This window comes from Grus americana, chromosome 3, assembly GCF_028858705.1.
Source record: "Grus americana isolate bGruAme1 chromosome 3, bGruAme1.mat, whole genome shotgun sequence".
Classification (NCBI taxonomy): domain Eukaryota; kingdom Metazoa; phylum Chordata; class Aves; order Gruiformes; family Gruidae; genus Grus; species Grus americana.
In genome coordinates this window covers 59,689,109-59,716,651 of record NC_072854.1, presented here as the reverse complement: position 1 = coordinate 59,716,651, position 27,543 = coordinate 59,689,109, and the positions used below count along the sequence as shown (strand labels likewise).

The 27,543-nt window shown below is 38.2% G+C and overlaps 1 protein-coding gene across 11 annotated transcripts in view; it reads left to right on the top strand.

Moving 5' to 3' along the window:
* The window catches only part of PTPRK (protein tyrosine phosphatase receptor type K), a 416,921-nt gene that overhangs the window by 369,967 nt on the left and 19,411 nt on the right, over positions 1-27,543 (top strand). The window contains exons 14-22 of one of the 11 annotated variants that reach the window (XM_054820467.1): positions 9,296-9,431; positions 10,543-10,584; positions 12,744-12,773; positions 16,239-16,399; positions 18,546-18,581; positions 22,958-23,142; positions 24,899-24,986; positions 25,781-25,857; positions 26,052-26,069. In XM_054820467.1, coding sequence (XP_054676442.1) covers positions 9,296-9,431; positions 10,543-10,584; positions 12,744-12,773; positions 16,239-16,399; positions 18,546-18,581; positions 22,958-23,142; positions 24,899-24,986; positions 25,781-25,857; positions 26,052-26,069 — 773 coding nt within the window. The other 10 variants (XM_054820465.1, XM_054820468.1, XM_054820469.1 and 7 more) reach the window with 10 other exon arrangements.

Here is a 27,543-nt window from a genome sequence, read left to right as displayed (position 1 = left end):
TAATTTCTTAACGCAGTGTTTTGCATAGTTGAAATTTTATGACATCAAGTGAGAATTTATTTCTGAAAACACATGTTTTTGAGAGCTGGCTGTTTGTTGAGGCTAAAACTTGAAAGCTGATTCATTTGTAATGTGGCCAAACCCAAACACCTTCCCCACCCCTCCAAAAAAAAAAAAAAGTTAATAAAAGACCTCATTACCAAAAGGCTCGCTGCCTTTATATGTTATCAGGAAAAAATGCTACAACAGCTCTAACAGACCCATTTTATGCAGGAAGTAATCACAGTGACCTTAAGAAATGGTAACAGTCCATCCAGCAAGTTGTCGTTCAATGATTGTCATCAGGTGGATCAGAGTGTTAGGGGGGGACCATTGTCAACCGATATCGTTTCCAGAAAATCAGGGAGAAATAGTGGTTTAGACTTCATTGTGTAAGTCTGATACTTTACAGCATGCATGTTAAGTATTTCTACAACTTTTTTTTATGTATCCTTTTCATGGTCTGTTACTACTGATGCATTGAAAAAATGTATACGAGTCTTTAGACCTCTTCTTCCATATTGGCTACTGAAAGAACTGCATCAAGTGGCTGGAAAGTCTCATTCTAAAACCCGATTTTTTTCCAAGACACAGAAAATTAACTAGATTTCAAAATAAAATAAAATTGCATTAGGTATTTCTCTTGATCTCTCCAACATTTCAAACATGCAGCTGTTACGGGATGAGACCTGGTATTTTACAACAAGCACTTAGTATTGTCCACAATTTGTATATTAGGAGATCCTGTAGCTTCCTAAGACCTGAGTACTGGTACAGATTAGGATTTTTTCAGGGTAAGTCTCTAGCCTTTGCACTGTTGGTGATAATATTGAAATGATGACCTGAGACAGAACTTAAAAGATTGAAAAAATACAGTACCAAAAACCTGAAATACAGTATTCTGATTCCTTTCAAAGATTTGTTCTCATTTGATTGAAGGTAAGGCAGGCCAGAAGGGGAGGGGAGAAAACAGGCTGTCTCCTGGATTTTCTCTCTTGGTCAGTGCTGCTGCAACGCAGGGCAGGGCCGTGTTACTCTGCCCTTGGAGTTTGTTCTTTGCTTTGAGGGATGCCATTTCCAAAGCCTTAGACCACATTTTTATCTTATGTCCTGTCCTGGTTAAAACAACTGAACTAGAAGTTGATAGTGTAACTTGACCTTACACCCCTGAGTAAAATACCTTGTCACAGTTGCCATCTGCATTCACCCAGGGCTTTTTGTGTCCCAAGGACATGGTTGCATCACTGAGCCAGCTCACTTTAAGCTAGCTTAGTTATCTCTACATAAACATGACGATAATTACTTGCAAATCAAAAGCTGTGCAACCTGTAGGTTATAAGATGCATTGAACATCTTCATTCCCTATAACTGAATCCTATCCTTGCAGTATTTTGAAGGGTAGCAATTTGTCTACAAAGCACATGCACACGTAGTACGTCTTAGTGGCAGATGTAGTAGAAATGCACAGAAGGCACTCATCTGCTCTTTCAGTGTGACCTGTGGACAGCCGGGCAGAGGGTGTTCCTGGAACGTTGTCTTCTCAGCATTGTTCCTGCTTTGGCTCTCTTCATCTGCATGTGTCCAAGCTTTCACAGTTAGTGAGGCAAACGGATGCAGCACTTTCTTCACTTGATACTTCTGAATCTTTTAAGGTCAACTCTTTCATAATTGGTTATAAATTCATGGACATTACTGTTTTCAGAGTAGTCACTGTGAATTTAAATTGCTTCTTGGTGGAACATTGCAAAAGTCCTCATTAATTTTAGTTTCAGTCTGTAGTAGCAGCAGACACTTGGTTCACGTGATTCTGTTTTCCTTGTAGTTTACTACCACAGTAGTACCAGTCAATGGACCGATCTGAAAGTCCTGGAGAGTAGAAAAAATGGGATTGATTTTTTTTGGTTTTTTGTTACATATGATTTATCAAAACAATATATATTTACACTTGTGAGAGCTTAACAATACCAGTCAGAAACCTGTCTTTTGTATATAAATGTATATAATATACTGGAATTTCCAGCTAGCATTCTCATTATTGTATGGCAAGATATGTGGTGCTAGATTGTTTCATTAATTAAAATGCACATAAATATTTATAAGCTGCATGTTTGTTATTTAAAAAGCATCCAGTAACATAAGCTGAGGATATTTTTCTGCATTATCTGGAAGCAGGCTGTGTAAGCAGGTGGTCACCTGTTTACCTGGCACCATATTTGTATGCGGAGCCACCTGTGGGACTTTCTGTGCTTAACTTCTACAGCATCTTATACCATCCCAAATCTGACTAGAGCTTAGCCTGAAGCTGTGTTTATTTCATTTCTTGCACGTAAGCCATCCTTTGAGAGGGATCAAAAAGCTCTTTCAGAAGGAGCCATAGGGGCCCGTGAAACAGTGTCTCTATCCATTTCAGCAGCAGTGACCTTTTACGTAGAGAACAGTGGTATCTAATTTTTTCACACGAGGGCTTAATTTATAATATCACAAAGCTTTGGGGCCTTGAGGACCCCCTCTGTTAGGCGTAGCTGATAGCTTCTGTCGCGCCTCCCCCTTTCCCCTGGCAAGGGACACATAGAAGGACTAAGACAGTATGTTGCAACACAAGGTGAGGCAGCAGATTTTTATCTAAGCATCACCTCACTACCCTCCTCTTTCAGGATGGGTGCAGAGAAGCAGCTGGTGGTGCCAGGCATCCCCCTTTTCACCAACGGAGCCTGTTCAGCTCTTCTCCTTTGGGGCAGCCGTGGACCCTGGTTACCATGGTGACAGGGATGAACCTGGTGCTTCAAGACACAGCTCAGGGAAATCACGTTCTCAGTTCATAATCAAATACAATTTTTCTTTGTAATAGTGCTACCCTACAAAGCTGTAATTCAGAGTCCGGAAGCAACAGTTTAGATGTACCCAAACTCTAGTGAATTTCTAGCATGCCTCCACCTCCCAGAAGCTGTACTCCAAAAGAGAAGCTCTTTGGAAGATGTAGAGAAAGGAGAGTTGTGGGGATTCCTTTCCCAGTAAATGTATCTCCAGCTTTCAACCTGAAAAATAAAAATCTCAAAGAGAGGCCAACGGTGTACCAAACTGACTCGCATGGGGAAATTTGTAAGACCTCAGGAATCATATGCATAGTTTGCGGGAACAAGTTGCATATCCCGTCTCCCCCATGCCTGCAAAAGCACATTCAAGTGTTTTCATCAAATAGAATCAGCTGAGACTTCTTTTTTTTTTTAACATAATTAAGCTAAAAGGGGTTACGGATCTTCTCTCTCTGAACTTGAATTTATTAATTAACTTTCAGACTTCTAAAAATTGCCTTAATTGCACAATGATTATCATTCTAGCAAAGCAGTAACAAAACAAAATGGATGGAGACAGAACGGTCGTTCTGGGCAGATGATTAAAACGCAGACCTGACCAGTCTGAAACAAAGTATTCATCAGTGAATCTCACTTAGTTTCTCAGAGAGCCCTTTTCTCAGGTGGTAGGCTGACATATCACCAGAGCTGGCTGGAACTCCAGTTTCATTTGATGTTATCCTGATGTTACCTTGTTGAATTCATTTAGACGTCATTCCTGTTTTTAATTAAAAGTTTTTGAATGCCACATAACAAAGGTGCAGAACAGATTATCTTGAGTAGAGCTATTTTGAATATCAAGCTATGCAGCAATAACACCAGTTTGTGAGAATTCAAAGATCTGCCACAAACAGAAATTAACATTCAAAGAAAATGCAGTGTAATAAAATAGCAGCTTTAATCACGCATAAAACAGAGTTTCTTCCCTCGCTCACACAAAGGAAACCCAGCATAAAATGCTGTGAATGTTAAGAGAGTCAAATGGTACGGTGAGAAGGTTACGTATAAAATCTTGTTCAAATCGTCTGATTTTAAAGCTGTCTTTCAGAAGGCTGGCTGTTGTCTGAGTGGTACCATACAAGCAGCCCTGCAAAACCCTACCAGAATTTTATGCTTGAATAATTTTGTTTGGATGAGCGAGTAGAATATCATTATCTTGATTCCAACACCATCTCCTTAGGAAGGTATAGGTGAATAGATTTTGTGCTGAGTCTCATAAATTCTCTGACAATTTTGCAAGGGTGTGTGTAAATTCTGAGCCACAGGAGGAAGGAAAAGACAGGAAAGCAATATGTGCCGTGACTGGATTCCTTATGCCATGGTATACTTTAGGAATTAAGTGTGAATATTAGGCAAACACCCAATTTTAGAAGTGAGTGTTGGATTTTTAGGTGTATTTGATTTAAAACATTATAAAAGATTTAGAATAATTAGGTGCATTCAGCAAATTATGAGAATAAGATGGACTCTACCTCACCAACTGTTTTGAATTTTACTGTCCCTGAGAGTGTTACCCATCATAGAATCATAGAATGGCCTGAGTTGGAAGGGACCCATAAGGATCATCAAGTCCTACTCCCGGCTCCACACAGGACCAGCCGAATCAGAGCATATGACTGAGAGCGTTGTCCAGATGCTTCTTGACCTTAGTCAAGCTCAGTACTGTGACCACTTCCCTGGGGAGCCTGTTCCAATGCCCGACCACCCTCTCGGGGAAGAACCTTTTCCTGATATCCAACCTAAACCTCCCCCGTCACACTTTCATGCTGTTCCCTCGGGTTCTATCACTGATCACCAGAGGGAGGAGATCAGCACCTGCCCCTTCACTCCCCCTCGTGAGGAAGTGGTAGGTCACGATGAGTCTAATTAGTCTAATTTATTGCTGTTCACAGTTGAACTTCATGCTATTGATCATGGAAGTAAACCGATTAAATATTGTCCTTAAGTATCTATGAAAACAAGGAAAACTACTTCTTCCGTGATGACTATTATTGGCAATGTGCAAAGCCAGAATCACTGGATCAGGTTATTTTATCAATGCTCAGCTTGGTGTTGTCAGCAAACTTGCTGAGGGTACACTCAATCCCATTGTCCATGTCATTGATGAAGATATTAAACAGTACTGGTCCCAATACGGACTCCTGAGGGACACCACTCGTCACTGATCTGCATCTGGACAGTAAGCCATTGACCAGTACCCTCTGGATGTGACCATCCAACCAATTCCTGATCCACTGAACAGTCCATGCATTAAATTCATGTGTCTCCAATTTAGAGAGAAAGATGTTGTGGGGGACCATGTCAAAGGCCTTACAGAAGTCCAAATAGATGACATCTGTAGCTCTGCTCTTGTCCACTGATGTAGCTGCTTTGGCCAGTCTTACTCTAATAGACCTATCATTAAGTGTTAATTTTTACAATATCGTTGCACATTACTATTTTTTTCACAATTTCACTCTAACCATTATATGATTGTATAACTTAATTTTAGACCATTTTTACCTTATTTAGAAATATACAGTAGTTAACTCCAATTACCAAAATAATTCAATTTTTAACTACTGTATCTCTCCAATTTCAAAAGAAGGATGTTGTAGGGGACCATGCCAAAGGCTTACAGAAGTCCAGATAGATGACATCAGCTCTTCCCTTGTCCACTGATGTAGTCACTCCATCACAGAAGGCCTCTAGGTTGGTCAGGCAAGATTTGACCTTGGTGAAGCCTTGGTTAGTTGAGTTGCTTTGTTTGGCAAAACCAGCAATTCAGCCGATAAAGAGCCACTTCAGAGAAAGAAAAACCCTGACAGTCTTGTAGTCTAGAGGATAGAAAGAGCAATTTCTCAGAGTAAACAGAATTTCTTTGGCTGCTCTAGTCCTTGTGCAATCAGCAACCAGGATACACTGACTTATACACATAGGTTTAACACATTGGCACAAGATTTCTATGTTTTTGTCTTTTGGTTGTGTATGTGTAATCTCACACATGCTTATTACAATACATTTTGAACTATCAAAATTGAAACACGAATAATATGAAGTGCTTTCAAATTCATAAGTTTCATTAAATGATTCTATGATACATTTCAATGGCTTCCTCAAAATAGTACGTTTTATTGCATACAATTCATATAGTCCCCAAATGTAACATTTAGTCTAGAGAATGCATATATTATCTGTTACAGGAAACATACATGTCATAATCCTGCCTTCATTTAAGTCAAAGGCAATTTTTCTGTTGATACTGGGGACAGGAGTAGCGTTTTGCCCATAGATTTTAGCATTTTGGATATAGGAGGCTCAACCACTGGTTATATGCTTGCGTAGTCTCTGACTATTCAATGTAATTTTTCTCCACTAATTTAGGACTCTCTGGTACATTTCTAGTGGGCACCAGCTTTATCTCGTAAGTAGCATTAAAGCTCATAGAATGAGTTACTGTCTCTTGCTTCAAACCTCTTAGTGTAAAAAACCAGAATAAATGGACAAGCAGTTGATATCCTCCTGGCTTTCCACTGTTGTTCTAAAAACTTGGACAGAGAGTTGTATTTTGAACAGTTACTGGTGATCCAAACTCAATCATTTCTTACAGAATATGTAATAAAACACCAGTGCCTAAGTTAGGTGAGTAAGTAAACTCCCTCAGTAACCTTTCCTTCAGATTTTCTAAGAAGTTTATAGTTGTTTCTCTAAGGTAACTTCTGAATGAAATAACATTGTGAGTGGCCACCTTTCCTTCAGATTTTCTAAGAAGTTTATAGTTGTTTCTCTAAGGTAACTTCTGAATGAAATAACATTGTGAGTGGCCGAGCAATAATTTTAAATATGACTCTGAGAAGCACCTATATTGCAGCTTGCTCTATCAAGCAATAAGGGTCCTGTCTTTCTCCAGGGAAGTGTGAGACAGGCCTCTCATTTTTCCCCTCTACTCTCTCATCTCTGACTAATACTCCTGTGAAAATACCACTGTCCTGATCAAGGCTCAAAGCCTCTACTTCTGGATGTATTTTTTAGCCTTCAACTTTTGAAGTGCATCTTCAGGTCACATCCAATCCTTGTGATTCGTATTTTCAAATCTCTCAAAGAGCTGGCCTTAAATCTCCATCCACACAACTAAATCTCTTGCTCAAGCCTTAGTTATTTTGCAGCTTGAGTAGTTCTTACCTTTGCAAGGTCAGAGCTACCCAGCTGTGCGCACGTTTTATACATGGCAATTCCAGACATAGCGACTATCCTGCTCCTGCATGCCCCCCTCTCTACCCTTCCCCCGGCCTTGCTGTTTCTCAGCACCCCGTACAGCACACATGAGGTTTTTTTCCCCGTTGGCATGTAGAGCCATTTATAGTTTAGCTTTGATTGGTCTTTTGACTCTACTGATTGGCCTTTTGGCTCTACTGCTTATCTAATGTTCATTCGTGTTTGACATATCCAGCCCAGCTAATAGCAGATTAGGAGTTGATTCATTTTAAGCTTTGAGAATCTTGAACACCTTCTTCTTTCAGTTCCACCTCAAAAGTCATCCCTGTCATTTCCTGTGTCAGACAGCATCATCTGCATATCTGGCATTAATTCTAGCTTGTGCGTGAGTATGTGTTGCGTATACACAGCTACACATACACACACCACTTACCCCATCCTGACTCTTACCCCTAGACACCTCAACAGCACACATAATACAAACAAAATATATAGTATTGAGTCCACGTAGGTTATGTATGCAAATGTGCATACAGGCATGTATTTACACAAAGGAGGAAGTATTTAGTATTTCTCAGCAGACAGAGTTCAAGCTGTAGGGGAGAGAGATGATTATGATGATGAAGTCTGATGATGATGATGATTACATTTTATGATTAAAGCACAGCCAGATCTCTCACTGTCTGCCTAGCTCTCGCATGGGTGTCTGGAAGAGAGCACGTTCCTAACTCAGAAGGTTGTTCTGAGGGTAAGCTGTTAGTAAGTGGTTCAGATACTGCTGAGATGGAGGTTACAGAAACAAGTAGTAAAGAGTGATTTTAAGCATCAGCATGACCCTTCCCTCAAAAGACAATATGGGTTCCTGCACATGGAACCCAAATAGAAATGGTCTGAGTAACATGGTTAAAACCAGAACGTATTAGATACCAGTTATCCCTGGTGCTGACTACACTGGCTTTCTGAAAGGACCACAGAGCAGATTTTTGGGGGAGTGATAGTCTTTCACTGTTATGGCTTCACCTCATTTTTTGTTCTGCTTGTTTAGGTGGTCTGTTGAGAAGCCTTCTAGTTTCAGAGTAAAGGACGTTTTTTGTGTAAGGACATAGGCATGATGATACCAAGAGCTTGTAACTACTCCAGATGCAGCCGCAGTGAGGGGGGAGAGGTTAAGTGGCATCTGCTGCATGCCAAGTGGAGAGCGAGAGAAGAAGGGTCAGGGAGAGAGAAAGCAAGCACGCATACCCATCCGTGCCTGGGAGCAGGGGAGAGGCAAAGTGCTAAGCCGCAGCCTGAGAAAGTAAGAACTAGAGAACTGAAGAGCCGTTTCCTGTTTTACAAGTAAACACCTCATGGGATTTTACCCCTGGCTGAAACCTATTTATATTTTTTGATATTTTTGCCAGGCTGAAAAACCCCGTGTTCCTGATACTTTACACGCCAGGCTGTGATGCAAAGAGGTGCAGACTGAATGGCTGTGCGCTTTCATATATATATTCTGCTTTCCTCTCTGCTGTAACCTGTGGCCTCAGCCCACTCTGTGTTACAGAGTGGTTTTATCTCTGTGTAGAACAGCGATATTTTTTTTTTCAGGGCCTATAAACAGAAATAAAACTACTGCTGACTTTAGGCTTGGCTTTGTGGACGGCCTTATTTGGAGAAACAAAATTCCCAGTAGAATGCAGGTGAATTAATATACAAAGGTGGACTGAAATTGGGTGAAGGAGAACTGGAGTTTAGGGTGCTGGCTGCGGCTTGGGAAGAGAGTTTAATGTACTGTTTGTGAGTTAACCTAATCTCGCTAGTCACTGTTAAATATTCCATATTTAATATCTGAAAAAATAACATTAAAGGAAATAATGGTGATTTAGTTGATAGATTGTCACTGCTTTGTCTTCTGCTTTGTAATACAGTAACTTCTTTGGAAATCCAGATGCATATACACTTCTGTACATGTGAAGTTATATACATATATATGCACATTCATACACAGATAAATGGTCATATACTTGGTGTTGCAAATGTATGGCACATAGGTTGAAATTTATAGTGTGTCTCTATACGTATGGGTAAATGTATAAACACGATGCATGTATCTATGTTCTGAATACTGTATTAAAACACATACATATTTGAAAATTATCACCAATGGTGATTTTCTTGTCTCTAGTGCTTACACATTTAAGCAACTTCTTTTTTGATTCATTTAGCAGCAGCAACAGAAGAACCTGAGGTGATTCCGGATCCAGCTAAACAAACAGATCGAGTGGTGAAAATAGCAGGAATAAGTGCTGGAATTCTGGTATTCATCCTACTTCTCCTTGTTGTCATATTGATCGTCAAAAAAAGGTAAGAAAATGATCTGTGCTGATCTCTCTTTTTTTCTCTCTATATCAAGCAATAACTAAATGGGTATTTTTTACAGGTCTTGAAAAAAAATTTTCAGAACCAGTAGCTCACATCAGTTTTTGGATGAGTTCTTTGTGTTTCACGTTGGTTTTGCTGTGATTCTTATGATGGATTTAAGGAGAGGATTTCTTTATGTTTGCGATCCAATAGCTGTGCATTTTCTCATATTTATTTCCAAGTAGTTTTAAGTTGCAGTTGGAGGAATGTACAGAATATTAAAATGGGTGGAATTGAAATTCATGGAGCCTGGGTTTTTTTAAGCAAAGAAAAAAAATAATAGCTTACTGCACTTTTCATGTTGTAATCACCTAATGAATTTGATTTTCTATATGCAACTCTAATGAGTTATTTGTATCTGTATGTTATCCAACTTGCAAAATAATGTAATTTTATACCTCTATTTATGCTCTTGTAAACCTGGAGTTTTTTCTTAGAAGTCATACCACATCACTGTAAAATTATCTAGCGAGTCCTTAGTGCATGAAATTGTTTAAAAGTGTATTAATTTGAATGAATTTTAATTTTTTCAGTGCTTTCTTAGACAGTAAGCAATATCGCCATCTTCTGGCATTGTACAATGCTAAATCTGCATCCAAACGCTCCTACCTGTAGTGAATTGTGTTACTCTATTGCTCGGTCAGTTTTTAAAAGTCTTGACTCCCCAGTGGTTGCAACTCTTTTAACATGGCATAAAAGTTGATAATATGGCTCTATAAATCTGTAGTTATGGCATTGAAACCAATTCCTGTCTTTCTGTGCACCCCGTGCCTGGCGGGTCCCCTTTTGCAGGGCACAAGCTGATTTCTCTTGGGTAGAATGAGACCTTTGTCTTCCAGTGGTTTGTGCATTGCGTTCCTTTGCCTTTGCAGAAGTCATAATGAAAAGCGTATTTGTAAATGTTGCAAATGTTCCTCTAAAATACAGCTTGCTATTATTTTTAAAGATTAAGAAAAAAAAATTAAAACTGTACCTAAGATCATTCTATATGTTATAATTACTGGTTTGCATTAGATCTTTTTAATTTATTGCCTCTTTACAATTATCCCTGGAGATATATAACTTGGAGAAGAAACGTCTGCATTAGAAACATTAGGTATGCTTATAGTGTTCTGTGTTAGTTAGCTACATATGTGATTTTTCCCAAAAGTGCTTTTACTTTTCTCTGTTGTTTACCTCTGTGGTTGAGAATTAACACACGTGCAAAAGGTCCAACTCATCATCTGCAAAAAAGACATACAGTCAGCCAATTTTCTTTATTTACACAACTTTTGAAAAACAAAAAAAAGTTGTTTTTCAGCTTTCCAGAAGAAATCTCTATTTTGTAACATTATTACAAGATATGTGCTGGGGGAGCATCATCTTCTCAGTGCGTGTTACAGTGGCCCCCTTTTATGCATAATAGAAGACTCCGTGTGTGTGTGCATGTGTGTGTGTGAGAGAGAGAGAAACTGTCTACCACTATATAATGTCAGTCACTTCCAGATGGGATTGGCTAGTTTTGCAGGTAACACACACAAAAAAAAAAAAAAAAAAAAAAAGCTTAAAATTCGACGTGTTCATTTTTCCTATCCTTTTTACCTCTTGCATTCAGAGTCCTTTTAGACTTATACTTTCAGTGTTGAATTGTTTGATGAAAGTAAGTTAATCATGTCCGTGAAATGATACTTTAAAATTTCCCCCTTTCCCCCCTTCCCTTCTCTGAACCTGTGAAGGCAGTACCCTCTTAGGAATGATACTTGATCATCATTCTAAAGCATATAACATTTCTAAACTCCTGTACGATTTTGTATTCAAAATAGGTGAGAAATTAACCTGTTTAACGAATCTTTAATGTTTGGCAATTTTTCATCATGATAGTTTAATTGGTTGTCTATCGCGTGTTATAGGTGTGCCATTCCCTCCCCCCTGCTTAGGGAAAGTGGGCAGGGTTTTTTTAATACCAGCTTTAGTCAAGGTTTCTTACAAAAAGCGTAGAAAACCCTTGTATACCTGAGTTAATTCAGTCCACCTAGTGAATCAGGGCAATTCACGTAATGAAGCCAGGAACAGCTGTAAAACCCCCGACACATTCAGACGTACATAAACACACTTCACTTAGTTGTGGTGGGACTGAAAACCAATCTGTTTGAGTCATCTTCTGTAGTGTACATATTCAGTGATCATTATGTAGTATCCCTTTTGGTACCTGAATTGACCACAGCTTAATACACAGAAAAGTCAATTAAACAATGGTTTCTGCATTTTCATTGGTTTATTAAATCATATGCACAGCCATCGCTATCTCAATCTGATTAAATGCAGCATTACATTTTATTAAAAAATGGAGTACTAAGCAGTTTTGTTCACAAGCTTGAGATGTTTTAGGCTTTGCCTGATCATTTTGTACAAATTGAAGTTTTCCTGAATGAAGCTCTTAACAGCTCTTACGGAGTTTTACTGGAGTAATCAAACCAGCTAAGAAAAGGGATACTGCATCTTTAACAAGCAATGCCATTTGTATTTCCTAAGTCATTGTTGGACTGTTTCCAAATGTCCTTCATTTCCTTCCATTTGTTTACCTTCCATATTTTTAATGCTCAGCATGACTACATCAGCATTTCCAATTGTTAAGATTTTAAAATAGAAAACATATGTTTGCATTCAGGAAATGTGTGGTATATATGTCAGTACACACATATCTGTGGTAAACGTGTATTCTTTAAAATGTGTGTACTCATATAGCTACATATAGTATGCATACAAACATATATGTATACACCTGTGTACCGATAAAGATGTTAAAATGAATGACATGAAATTTGTTTTCTGATTAAATGTATTTATTAATGCAATCTTTAGTTTTTGTAACTGAAAAGTAAAAAGCATATTTACTGCACAAGATTTGTACACAGCTGTTCATTTGTCATGACATCTAGGTGGTAATCATTATATTATGCTGAACTGCATGTTGAAAATACACAATCCATTTAATTTTCAAATTTTTTGGCAATAAATGAAATCTCAGCATGTAATTTTCTCAAGTGATCTTTCTAAAAAACAAATCATTTTTATATGCTAGTGTATTTTTTTTTTAATTGCATGGCAAAGTAAAGCTAGTTTGTGCATGAGCAAGTTGAAATGCTAACCAAAGAAACATGAATTTTTCAATTTTTTTTTTAAACGCACATTTCTCTGCTTTATTGAATGTGACAGAGTCACGCTTTTCATTCACCATTGCTTCTCTTTTTCCACTGTCTGTGATTTGCTTGCCAGGAGGAGCTACTATTCTTACTCCTACTATCTGTAAGTAGAATACGGGTGACTTACTATTTTACATGTTTTAAAGATGCAGTATCCCTTTTTAAAAAAGAAAACCAATGTTTATAATTTTCCTAAAGTTTTATTGATAGTTACCTTTCTTTATTCTCAGGCTTGAAAAATTGCTTGGATCATTGTTTCTGCTACTCTTACCTTGTTTTTTTTAAAGGGATATTGTATTTCTAACTGTATATTGAGACTTTTGCTTTTTGCTAAAGTTTTTCCCATAACTATCATTTTGGTTTATTGTAATCATAATTTAATTTGCATTATGATTCACAGCAACACATCACACTGAGGAAAAAAACCTCTTTTCCCATTTCCTAGCTAGAGAACTGTGCTTGTAAATCACAAATTGTTCGTTCTTAGCGTATCAGTTCAGGAGTGATCCTGTGCACCACTTTTCTTACGCACATCGTAGGCAGATGCCAGACCTTTATAAATAGGTCTCTGCCCTACAAATGGCAGAGCAACACGTTGGCCTCAGCGGTACCAACCTTTTTTGTTTTAACAGAAATATTTTTTGTTGCTTGTAAGGGGCTTTGCATACACATTGTAAAGCATGGATCTTACTTGATGACATTGGTTTGCATAAAGTTTTGCTTCGTTGAAGCAAAATTGACTTTTTTTTATATGCATTGACCAAATGAGTTTTTGTGAAGGCTGCAGCAGTTTTGGCTGTGATTGAACAAAGCAGTTACACACATTCTTAATTCTAAATAAATGCATAAAGCCCTTGACTTCAGAGAGGATCTAAGAATGCACTCGAGTGCTTTGATGAATGAGTCGTGTCTGATAATGATGCCCTTCCGCATTTTTAAGCAGATTAGTTGACTTCTTTAAACAAACTTAAAAATAAAAAAAAATAAGCTAAGCTGGCTTAGCTAACTGCCATTCTCCAGTTTATTGTGACAAATTATAATTTCCTTGTTAAATAATAATTGCTTCAGCTCAAGATAATTAACCACACAGTTTCATCCTATGATGGAGCACTTTTCCCCTCCAGCTCCCACCGACGCACCCACCTGCGCAGGTTCACCCAACTGGATCCTTCAGCAGATAATAAGAATCATTTACACTTTCTGTCAGCCTCAAGTACTTTAACACAACGATTTACTTAACTCTTCTGAAGTAGAGATTGCCTTTAGCCGAGTGAGGGAAGGAAAAAAAGGAAAGCAAAAGGAAGAAGTTAAACCCCGAGGGAGCCAGGAGCTGTTGAACAGTATAGCTGTCCTCCCATTTCCCGGCAGCTACAACACAATGGGCCTTTTTAGGAGTTGAAGCAGAGCATAAGAATTAGAAAATAGCTACTGTAATAAGCTAATAACTTGAAAGCTTGGATAGCTGTTGATTTATTTAGCATAGCTAGCAAGTTTTGTTACAAAATGATGCTTCAAAGAAGGGCTTGATATAATCAAGAGGTGATGTATACTAGTCTTTTTGTTCCATTTCTGAGGTGGCATTAGAAAAAGGCGATCTTCAGTGTATGGATACTATCTCAAAGGCTTTGAAACTTAAAAACCAGTCTGAACTAGAAATGCCAGTTTTGTGTAAGCTTCGATAGTATTGAGAACCAGTTATAAAGCTCAAGCAGTTTCGCTTCTGGAAGTTCTGATGGTCTTCATTTGTTCGATCAGAGTATCATTTAACCCAAATTTTCTTAAGTAAATAGGAATGTGTGGAGTAAATGTATAAAATAAAGCATTTTAGGGGGGACATCCAACTGTCACTGTTCTTTTAGTTTTCATTGAGCAACCAATGTACACAGAACACTCATGTACACCACAAGGGTTTGGTGAAAAAACGATAGGTTTAGAAACCACCTTTGGGATTTTTGTAGCGAGGGGGTTATTGAGTAGTAATTTTCCAACCAGTCTACCTGTCAGTGGGGAAAAAAAAGGGAGAGGGGGGAACAAACTAGGGAGATGAATCTGATCAGTGAAAGAATCTTTGTTATTCTCAGGAGCGCTTTGTCCACCTATAGCCTACTTTGTGGCCCCTTATTGTGAACTGAGACTATTAACTTCAGAAACAATCCTCTAACATGTACTTGAATATGCAGAAGCATGAAGTGCTTCCTGCCCTAGAGAGTGCTGTAGGTCCTTTCTGGTGGATGTTCCCAGGACTTAACAAGTAAATGGATGGATAATTTACACTAATATTCTTTTTGTCTACTGTTGGAGTACGGCACAAAATATTAAAAGTTATCAGAGAATAGAGGAAGAGCAGGCAGTCCTTTTATTCAGAGAAATGTAAGATAACTACTATCTAAACAGTTAACAGGATATTTGATGATATTTTATGCAGAAAAAGCTCGTGAAGCTAAGCTGTGTTTTAAACATACATTTTCAAGAACCTAGTATTTTCAGTGATGATTGTGTCTCTCCCACGTGGTGTCAGATTTATCCAAATAAGCAGGTTGGTTATCTATTGTATTGCAGTCAGAGCTTCAGATGAAATCAGGGAGAAAAGAGTGAGATTTCATAACAGTCTAATGTATGTCACAGGTTCCAAGGTGCACTTCATGCTGCTCTGCATGCTTCCTACTACTTGAGATATATGCTTTAAAAGTAGTAGGTTTTAAGTGATAATTAAAATAGATTGTCTGCTTCCATCTGACTTCTGGAGGCAGTGAAAAATGACTTCCAGTTCTTCATCAAAAGGAAATAATTGAGAGATATGTCCAAAGCATGCACTTTAAGGGCATTGTCTGTTAATTTTGAGGGTTTATTTGTACAGAAGAGGTTGCTAATGATTTAACACTGATATATTCAGAGTGTTAAGACTGTTAATGTCAAAATTTAAGATGTTCCCAAATTCCATGAAGGGTAGAGTGCTGAGGTGGGTTTTGTTTATTTTTTAAAAAAACAAAATTCAGTGTCAGGAATAAAGTGTGGTATCATGTTGTATCTTGTGTACTGAATGTGAAGAACAGCTTTTAACATAAAAGGTAATATGAATCCATATTGAATAATTATGTTTCTTTTGTTGTTTCATAGATTTTTTACTAACAAAGTAATTTGGAAGGTTAAATGATTTCTTCCTAACAAGGCAAGCAAGGGGAATGAATTATCCATTTATAAAATCAAAACACAGATTTAAATGGAGATGGTTGATAAAACTGCATGCACAGATGCCTCTTATTTATCATTTCAGTTAAAATGTAATTATATTCTCTAATTTGTTTATATTAGTGTAATTACTCTGCAGGAAAAAAAAATATTACCAGGATACAGAAGTTAGCACTTCTATTAGAGCATTTCTGTGTGTACAGAAAACACATGATCGTGACTCCTTCATAGCAGTTTTATCAATTTCACGCTGGAAAAGGCGTACACAGGAAAATCAGCCAAACTTTTCAGTCACTTGGGATTATAGGTAATTATTGCTGTAGACATCAAGGTTCATCAAATATTAAGGTGGTTTGGGTTTTTTTTTTTGGCTGGGCAGCAAACTTGCAAAGAAGCGCAAGGATGCCATGGGGACCACCCGCCAGGAGATGACACACATGGTGAACGCGATGGATAGGAGTTACGCTGACCAGAGCACCCTGCATGCAGAGGATCCCCTTTCAATCACATTTATGGACTCTCATAACTTCAGCCCCAGATGTAAGTACAACAGTGATAGATACTCTGGAGTGTAGGTGAATTGTAGAAGGCAATTCTGCTTTTTAAGGAAAATTGTTAAGCTCCAGGTTTTCTAGAAACACTGGTAAACCCAAAGTTGGAGTAGGGATGTTTGTATGTTATCCTTATTAGTATGTGGCAAATTATTTAAATATTTTCATGTACTTTCAGTATGCATTGATACTTGTTCTAGGGAAAATACTGCACTTCTAGAGTATCTCAATTAAAATCTGAAATTGAGTTTTCCCTCATGAGGATATTTAATACCAACATGTTAAATTATTACTGCGTAACACCATGTCTGTAACGAATAATAATGTGAGGTCCAAATTAATTTCTTTCTTTTGGCAGTAAGGACGTTATAACAGAAGGAAACATTGACAATTTTCATTGCTGTTTGTGAAGTTTAGGAACAAGCTTGTTAATATATCTGCAAATTTGCTCTATATTTGTATTGCTTTTTTGTAGACTTGCCAACTGTCTGATTTTGACAAAGTTTGGCAGTTTGGGTTTCTGACTGCTAAGTGTCTGGATTATAGCTCCCACTGTCCAGCACGCTTGCCTCCCAGCATCTCCACTATGCCTTGTGCAAAAGCAAGATACTCCACTGGCAGACTCCGACTATCTCAAAACTAGTGTGTAAGTTGCCGAAGGGACACAATTCTGCCATGGAGCTGGTGGGAACCTGACTTTCTCACAGCCACATGTACTTGTGGCTTGGCTTTAAACTGATCTGAGCAGCCCGAGCTGCTTCTGAATTGCTGTCTTTTGGGAATGGCACTTCATCTCCCTTCTCCTGCCTCCCATACTGCTTACCATGCTTCAGCAAAATACATCCCTGAAGGCTGTTAAGTTCTTTCCCGGCTCTTATAAGGGAAATGAATTTTGGAGGAGGGCTTATTGCTCAGTTTATTGAAACTTACCAAACTGCAGAGTGCTAATTTTTTAAGTGTCTCATAACCAATTATAAATGGGAGTTTGGTATCAGCCTGTGAGGTTTTGTGCACAGTTTTGGCTGGAACTGTTTGGAAATTCTCCAAAGTTTGATGTCTTATTGGCATTGACATTTGTGGAGGCAGGTTTGCAAAGACACTTCAATTTGGACTAAGTTATGGTGGATCCCAGGTAAAGTATCCATCAGGAACCTACATGGCTGTTATTGACCCGGGGCTGCCAGGCATGTGGGCAGCCTTCCAGATGGACTAACGGGAAGCCAAGAGCCCATAAGCCCCAGCAATGACAGCTGTCCTGGTTGGTTGGCAGAGAAGTTTGATGTCATGGTTTTCTAGCATCCTAGCTAGGTATGTGAATTTTTGGTTGTTGGAGGATTCGGTTCTCCTGACCATTGTCTGTTCTAGGGCAAAACACCTTCCAAGCTTCTGGGGTTTCCTACTATGTGACAAAATTTAAGGCAGATTGCTTGAGAACTGGAGCTCAATTTTGTCACAGAGATATGATGTTTTCATTGTTTGTTCCAGATTGGAACAAAGCCAAATTCTGGATTCTGCCATTTCTGTCCAAAACAGCGCATTTGTCTTTGCATGGTTCTAGTTGTGATAACGAATGATAAAATTCTATGAATTCTATTCAGACGTCTGCATCTGTGTATCTGTGATTTTCCTATACTCACTAAGAGCAATATCTTCGACATTGCACACAAAAAAAAGCTATTAACTCTAAATATGCTTTTTTTTTTCAATTACCTGGAAGACTTTAACGAAATACCATTTTATTTTGAGATGAGCTATTCAAGTATTACATGAGAGGCTGGGCTTAAAAGAAAAGGAGTTGGATCTATGAAAGTGAGCCTTTATTGTGAAGCAAAGGAACAATAGTGAAGGAGGAGCCTTTTCAAAAACTAAATTGCATGTAATGTCTTCTTTATTTCATTTCAGTAAGAATCTCTTAGCCTTTTTCATTACATTTCTGAAGTCCAAAATCACTACCTTTCATTCCTCTTTTATTCAGAATGCTTTCTGGAACTATATAGTCATTCTGTTTTTCTGTTGTAACAAAATTAATGGGGTTTAGTTATCACTTGGTTATACTCTGAAGTATATTGTTTTTATTCTTAAAAATACACAAATTGAGGGTAATGTATTTCTTCATGAGCTTTGTTTTCCTACAGTGCCCAATGATCCACTTGTGCCGACAGCTGTGTTAGGTGAGGACCCTAGTCCTTCATTATCCATTCCTGCATGAGTTTTGTCTCTTTGCATGGTTGAACGTTGAAACAGCTCGTTTTATGTAAAAGCTAGCTATGCTGTTGTCAGAAAATAACTCTACACTCACTTTATCAATTCAGAATTAAACTGACACTGCTTTTAGAATAAAATTTATTTTATGTTCTCATTAAGGAGTGATTCCTAGTCAGTGCTAACTGAAGAGTAAATGAGGAGATAGGTAAATGGAAAATATTTTCTCCCCAGACCATTCAAACTGAGTTCCAATGAAATGATATGTGAAACTAGAACTCTCTTAAGAGATAAGTAAAAATAAAGTGCAGATCCATGTTAGCATTATTTGACACCCAAAGCTCGATTTTTTTAAGAAAATAACAGGAATGAAAAGAAAAGTAGAAAGGGGGAAAACTTCTGAAATATCCAAGAACAGCCAACAAGTTGTTAGGTTCTATACAGATATTCCTGTATACCTATATGAATTACGTATTTCAATTGACCTTAACTAGTCAGGTTTTCAACTTTGTACTTACTGCAAAAAGATGAACAGATGCTGGGAGTGGCCAGGCTGCTTACTTCTGTGTTGCATCTAATGCTGAATGCATGTTTTAGAGTGGGGTTTTTGTAAATAGAAAGATAAAAGTATAATTTGTACCTGAGTTCTTGGTTTGATAAACACAATGTGCAGTTTTGAGTTTCAGTCAGTTGCTGAGGTCATTTTAGGATAAAAGAGAAATATCAGGAAGTGGATATGAATATAAACTGAGGTTGAAAATTAGATTCCTAGAAGTAAAGCTTAAAGGGACCTGGAGGCAATTTAATCCCTCCTCTGTTTTGAGATGGGACATTATAGTATAGTATAGACTCTTTCTGGCAATTGATTGTCTATTGTGTTTGAAGAAATTGTAGTGAAGAACTCTTGCAGTGGCATGCTCCAGTGCCTTGTTTCTCCTAAATAAAAATAAAGTTCAGATCCATATTAGTATTATTTGGGACCCAAAGCTCAATTTTCTTAGTTACTACTAACTGGGTGTTACTACTGAGTATTATTACTGCACACTCCTAGTTTTTCCTAACTAGACTAATCTAGACTACATCCTCATTGCTGTAAATTGAACCCATTTCCTTTTGATTCATAGAAAATACGGAGAAATGACACACTCCTGTCCTTTCAAAACAGTCTTTTACCCATTGAAAGGCTCACGTGTCCTCGATCGATTGTCTCTCTTCTAGTTGAGTTAAACCCAGTTCTTTCACTCATCGTCTTGTAGGTGATGTTTTCTAAACTTCTTACCATTCTTTTCCTCTGAAGACTTTCCAACTCTTAGGTGAAATCTTTTAATTGTGGTGCCCCAAATCAGGTACAGTTCTTAGAAGAAATCTCAGTGCTGAGCTGAGTGCAGTAAATAACCCCATGCCCTATTTGCAGTGTTACTGCTACCTGAATTGTATTTTCTCCTTTTTACGCGCTTGTGTTGCTGACTTGTATTGAGTTACCTGCTAAAATCCCAGTTATCGTTGCCCAGTCCATTACTCCATTTCGTAGTTACGTATTTGACTTCCCTTTCCTGCACACACTATGTTGCATTCAGTGTTTAATTCACCTTGTGGATTTTTGCATTGTCTCCCAAATAATCAAGATAACTTTGAAATCTGACCCTGTACTTGTGAAGTGCTTCTGGTGCGTTACCACTCAGTGCCCTCTGCCCATACTGTCAGGGTATTTTCTATCCCATTATGCAAGTTGTGAGTAAAAATATTGGTAGAAGGTATACCCAGGAGGAGCCTTTGCAGATCTTCATGTAAAGTGTCCTCTGAGAATGACAGCACATCACTATTTGTGAGTAGTCTTTGGTCTTTGTCAATTGGGTATACTCACCATGTGGGAGATTTATCAGGTCATATTCTGCCCATTTCCTTTTGATGATGTTGCAAATGCCATTCTTTTGACTACAGTAGTGTCTTAGAGAGTTTATGACCATCAGAGCAGTTACATGCTGGAGCCTTCCACTTTGGGCCCAAGAAAACCTAACCAGATGGTTTAAGAAGCTTATGAGGGGTGGTGAAATAGCACCGCTGCCTGAAAGAGCAGAGGGCTAGGCTCAGTAATTCTGAATACTTACCAAAATTAGATCAGTGGACTTAGAGAAGATGAGTCTTTTCCTGAAATTCTTCTAAGATCATCTCGTCTCATTTAGCTTTATTTCAGATGCTTACAAGCTACGTAGATACTGTCTGGTGATACTTGTCAAGCTATTCCTAATAGCTCATTTAGGCTATAAGCATATTCCAAAGGTCAATGTGTTGCCACTACGTTGTGGTAGACACAGATTCGGGCAGCTGTGAACAGCGAGGACAAGGAATTAATTGAAGAACAGTTTAATAGTTCCTGTCTGTATTTCCATCTACTGTTAATAATATTTTGGACATGATAGTTTCCTGGTATAAGCAAAGCAGTGCTAGTTGAAAGAGGTAGTATTTTTCATTGTGCGGACTGAAATAGAAGTAGAAAAGCTTTTGGGCACACCGTGTAGAAGGGGTGGGTACCTGTAAACTTGTTGCTTTGGAACTGGATCATTTGGCCTACTCCATCCACCTCCATATAGCCCTTGCTTGGCCCAGCATCACGAAACAGTTTTCCTCTGTTTTCTTTAGAAATGAGCAAAATTTTATGGGCTCTAAATTATAGAGTATGTTATTTTGTATGAAGCCCTTATTACTTTTTAGCTGTACTAGGTTTCTTTTTCTTCATGTATGGATTATTAATGCTACTCTCCATTCTGTGTACATTAGCACTAAGTTAGTATGACAGTTTTGCTTTTCTCAAGTCCCTATCATTGCATTGATGGCATAATAATGTGGCCCTTATATTTCTAAAACAGCTTTCATTGTTACCTATTGTGAAGCTTTAACAACTTTTAATGTCATTTTCTTTTAGTCATTTTCTAATGTAGTCCTGAAATAAATTTCTTATGTTCTGTTCACTCATTGTTTTTTGCTGCTTCAATGGGTTAAAGTGCCTATTACTGGTAAGTATACTGCAAGGAATGGGGAAAACTGCAAATCCTGAGGTGCTTTGAAATGTGTATGATTTAATGTGGGTAACACTACAATAAAAAGTGACTGCTGCATGTCACTCACATTATTAGGCAGTTTAGTGAGGCATAAATGTACTGAAATTAGCAACTTGTGTGACAGTTCAAAGAATTGGGCTTCTTACTAGGAGATCTCATTTCAGAAGGCATTAACGGGATTTGCATTTTGGTGGAATTGTAGACAGTCCAACCCTTGGGGTGTTCATTTTTTTCCTAGAGTGTTTTACTTCCTAATCTGGATCCTTTGCAAGGAAAATGGTAAACTGATTTCAAAGAAGTGGAAGAGGGGCCTGCTACCCACTTCTCATTTTGGTAGCTACTTTCCAAAAAGGTTTCAGTAAGAATGTTTATAGAATCATAGAGCAGTTTGGGTAGGAAGGGACCTCAAAGCCCATCTAGTTCCAACCCCCCTGCCATGGGCAGGGACACCCTCCACTAGACCACGTTGCCCAAAGCCCCATCCAACCTGGCCTTGAACACTTCCAGGGAGGGGGCAGCCACAGCTTCTCTGGGCAACAATAGTAAATTCATTTGAACTGCTGCTTGATAATTTTTAAAAAAACAAACAACAACCTATTTCACAGAAGGGATTGACAAAATGCAATAAATTCATGCAGCTTTGACATTCAGTTTTGATAAGAGGATTGGTGTAGCATAGGGCATTAGAGGAGACTTCTTTGTTTATACAGAGCAAAAACTGTGGCTGAAATGAGCAGACTCAACAGTTTCATTTCGCTGCTGAAAGACCTGAGTGAAAATGACCACTCTCAAGTGCTGATTCATCTTCCCAAATGGAGGTGGTGTTCTGAAGTGGTAGCATAATTGCTTCTCTTTTTTACTGGGATCTCAATTTACTGTTTGTTGGCCTTAGACAAATGATGTGCCGATACCACTACAGAGTTATTCTAATTTATTGTTTAAGGTGTAGTATTGCTGTTGATACCTATTAGCCATTAAAAAAGTTACTTTGGGTGATAGAGGCTGGTGTTCCCAAGTACATTAATGTCATAAAGTTTTGTAGCTTCAAATAAAATGCCCTTCAGACATCTTTATTGCAGGATGAAGGATTGCAAACTTTTGTATGTGTTTGCAGTTAAATTCCTTTATGTACTTCACAGTATTTATGTGCTGGAGAGTAAGTACTTTGCGTTCTCAGAAATTAGACATGTTTTTGAAGGAAGAGGTTGAAAATAGATGTTGATATGTATAGCAGCCGGTGTTATTGCCCCGCAGGTACTTAATGCATTGATTTCTTGTGAACACAGATGAAAATCACAGTGCAACAGCAGAGTCCAGCCGGCTCCTGGATGTTCCTCGTTACCTTTGTGAAGGCACAGAGTCCCCATACCAGACTGGGCAGCTGCACCCTGCCATCAGAGTGGCTGATCTGCTGCAGCATATTAACCTAATGAAGACCTCTGACAGCTATGGATTTAAAGAGGAGTATGAGGTGAGATCTTCAGTGGTGGGTTTTTGCTAGGAAAAATCCCTTTGAAAGGTGCAGCCTTTTGTTTGCATTGCATTGTAAAAGGATGCAACTAAACGTCACGGGTTTAAGTGAAAAACAGATAAAGATAAGCAGGCATAAGATTCCTATATATGTAACCCAAAAGTGAAATAGTGAGTGGAGTCCAATGGTTGTGCCATTACAAGTGTCTGGAAAAAACACTGTCTGTATTCTTTAGGGCATAAGAAGACATGCCCTGCTGAATCATTTTGATTTATTGTAAGAAGTTACCACCTCTTTGTTGCTGCTTCTTAGTTGAAATGCTGTAATCAGTTATGTGAGTTTTCTGAGCCATCTACAGTGCGAATCTCCTGGATTAGGTTAAAGTAAAGATTTAACCTGGCTGGTTTTGCAAGAAGCACTGACTGGAAGCACTCTCATGATTTATTATAGCATCTCAGTAGGGCAATACTGGGACTAAACTCCAGCTGAGAAGCAGTAAAGACATGCCAAGGGTAGGAACTTCTTGAAGTTCTAATTAGACCTGCCTGAGCATGTCTACTTACAACTTTAATGTTAAAATGGAAGCAAAAAATTCCCGGCACTGAAGGTAGATGATGAGTACAGCTTCATTTCACTTCCGATCTCTGAATCTGTTGTGATTCTTTGGAATTAGAATATCAGGCAGGACACACGGTAAAGATGGGAATGGGACTGCCAAGGTTGCACGCAATACAGCTAGGTTTAAAATGAGTTTTCTCTAATCTCTTCTGACTCAGTTTTCAACCTTCTCTCCTTTCTGCAGCTGTCTCTACTGTAACATAACTGGAATAAATAAATGTGTGGTTTTTAAAAGAATATTATTCTCTTTTCCTCTCTTTTACTTAATTACGCTTCATTATGCTCTGCCTAACTTCAGGGCTAAGCTCAAGTGTCAACCGCTGCTGGGGGGGTGGTGGTTCCTGATGCCACATCAGGTGTTTTCCTACTTGCTACTTCTTCTGTTACCTTATATGACATCTTTGCCCTGGCTTGGGCTTCTGAGCATGCATTAAAGTTTTGTTTCCATGGCTACTCTGTACTTTCTGGAGCTAACTTACCCAGGTCAGGATAAGAGAACATCTGGAAGGAAAGAATAGCATAGACCTGCAACAGCTGTAAAATATCTGCGGGCAATGAAGAAAAACCCAAGGAGGAATAAAACATGCTTCTATCACTACTGAGAGATCAGACTCTTAAGAAGAGTTCAAAAATGTAGAATAATTTTGCTAGTGGCCAGAGGGAGGGATATGAGGAAAAACAACATGAACAATAAACATTGGCCAAGGAGGCTTCCTGATGGCTCTGTAGGAAGAAAAGCCATTTTACTAAGCAATATGAGGAAAGCAATGTAATGCTGTAGTAAACAGGCTATACATTATGATGTCTTGTAAGAAGGGTGATCGGTCTCCCTGCGTTTTCTCAGCTTACTGTTGTTCCTCCATAGCAAGGATGTCTGAGCAAGTTTTGCCTTCCGGCGATTCCAGGATTTGAAATCCCTCTGGAGTCCCTCAGTGACTTGCCCATTGACCCGTAGCAGTCAGAGGGAGAGAGCCTCCCTTCTTCTCTAGAGATATTTCTGTACCGTGGTGCCGTCTGGGTGACCAGAGCAGACAAGTAAAGCTGAGCTTGCTTTATATAGGGCAGTTCTTTTAAACTGTTATTTTTGGAGATAAATTAATGGTCAGAATGTTTTCTTTCGGAACATTTTTATTTATAGAGTTTCTTTGAGGGGCAGTCAGCTTCTTGGGATGTCGCTAAGAAGGATCAAAACAGAACAAAGAACCGCTATGGAAACATTATAGCATGTGAGTATTGGTGTGCTTGGTCTGAGCGTGTGTTACTCGTGCCCTGTTCTCTCTTTCTTTACAAGTCTCCGGTGGCATAGCTGCTTAATACCCCAAGCGGAGAAGGAGGACAGTGCCTTTTCCAGCATATTTTTTTTTTTTTTTGTCCTTCACAGTTCAACTTTCTTCCTTTTATAACTCAGGCTGAATTTCGCATTTGCATCTCTGTTGTGCAAGCTGTGGTAAGCATGCAACAGCGACAAGCTAGCACTCATTTGGATGTTAATTCGCGATTTGTTATTGTTTCACAAATGCAATTGAACACGCAGGAATGACACTACCTGAGAAGTCCCTGAACGGGTAGAGTTACCTCTTCATCGAATCCCAAGTGCATTGCTAACCCCTGTGTTCTGACTTCCTTACTGTTTTTAATGTCTCAGTATGAACTTAAGCAGGCTGGGGTCGGAAGTAAGGCAACAGTAATCAGGATTTTTGGTTTTCTAGATTACCATCAGTGGAGCTGATGTTGAAAGGGACTTTGAGCAAGTAACCTGGCTTCTTTGTGTCTTTTTAACCATGTGTAACAGTGCGATACCTTTCAGCTACACTTAATGAAGTTTAGTGAATGTTTTTGGAGTAATTGGAGACCTCAGATGAAATGGTTCTTTGTAATTCTGAGTAAACACTTACTATTTAAGGGTTGTAAATTGTGAGGCGCTTGTGCCAGCTGATTTTGGTTTTCTAGATGACTTACCGTAATATCTTACTTAAAAATCACACTTCAAAAAGGCACCGTAACCACTTGGTTTTTACAGATGACCACTCCAGGGTGATTTTGCAACCTGTTGAAGATGATCCATCTTCAGATTACATTAATGCCAACTACATAGATGTGAGTGGATTGCACAGCTTTCTCCCTCTCAATTTGCCAGCTTCTCTGTGTGAAACTATTGCATGTTATGCCTACAAATTTATTGAAAGCTTTCTTTTATTAAGAACAAAATGTACACTTTCTTTGTTCTACGTCCTAGTACTCACTGACATTGTTGTGCTTTCTTTCACATCTGACTTTGGTTTGGGCTGTAGATTTGGCTGTACAGGGATGTAAGTACCACTATATGTGAATAACGGCATCCTATTGTAAATATTTAATGTAGATATTGTTATTAATTACTTTCCTCTTCTATTTTTATCACTTGATAACTATGCATGCCTCATCTAATTTATCTCATCTGTTCCTTTAAAAAATTTCCTTTTGTGTGAATATTTTTGTACCTGTTTTGAAAAGATAATTTAGCCTTTTAACGTAGCTCTGAATATTATTAGATATTGTTAGATAACTCAGGTGAACCTGTCTGTTAAAGAGAATTTGCTGTTCACTTTTTTTTTTTTTTATGATGATGATTTTGGCCACTAGCTTTTCTTTTCCCCTTCCCATTTATACGTGAGAAGCTGGATAGTATGCTGTACTGTAGTCGTCTGAAAATGTACCTGTGAAGTAGTCGTAATACGTGTTTGGCAAAAAGGGAGGGATGATGGCCTTTTGAGGGGTTTTGTTTCGTTGTTTGTTTTTAACAACAATTTAGGCAAACAATATTTAGCTGACATTTATCTTAAGGTGCTAATTTAGGTATTACAAAGTATATACACAAACATATATATAAATATTTTAACACAGTATAAATTTCGTCGCTTCTGTGGCAAACCTCTAAAGTTTGAAATTCCATACTTTGATTAAAATACAAATTAAATTATAAATATTAAAAAACCCTGACACAAACAGGAAATTCAAACAAATTCTGCCAGGTGTTTTCATTAACAAAATATAACTTCTATCTAATTAACACATTAGGAGTAAACAGGTTGTTTCATTCAAAGCAATTCCAAAGTAATTCGAAAGATACTGAAATAGCTAGTACAAGTGTTTTTAAAATATGTGGCTTTGGTTACTTTTCTTTATAATTGCACCTTACTAATTTTTCCTGTTCACCGTTAGTTGATAAATTATTTAAGACCCTCTTGACTTTCCGGGATATAAATATTTAGCTCCAGGTATATTGCTGTCTTTTTATTTTGATATTTTAACATGGCAATTTCTGTGAAGTCTTAGACCTGTGATATTTTGCCTGGGGCCTTAAACAAGAAAACTCTTCCAGATTTGTAATAATTCCAGTTCCTTGAGAACTTTGTTTTTCTTATTTAGGAGTAAACTGAATCTTATTATAACAAGACAGGAAAGCTACAAGTTAAAACTGGCACTTTGCACTTTTAAAGAGACACTTTTACCTTCTTCTGGAAAGCATTACTGAGTATAAAACAGTGTAGCACAGGTTTCACTTTCATAATTTGAATCTGGGGCTTGATATTAAGAACTCCAGGAGAAATTTTTTAGTCATTTGATGCGATCTTGGTCTCTTGTAAAGCCAAGAGTAAGATACTCAGAAGTTTTTTCATAAGCCCCAGAGGAAGGTGCTCTCATTCTATACAGGATAATGAAGTAGTTTGTGGAACAGGATGTAAACTCCTTGGGTACATTGAAATCCTTCACTTTAGTAGCATCTTGTGAATACCAGGAATC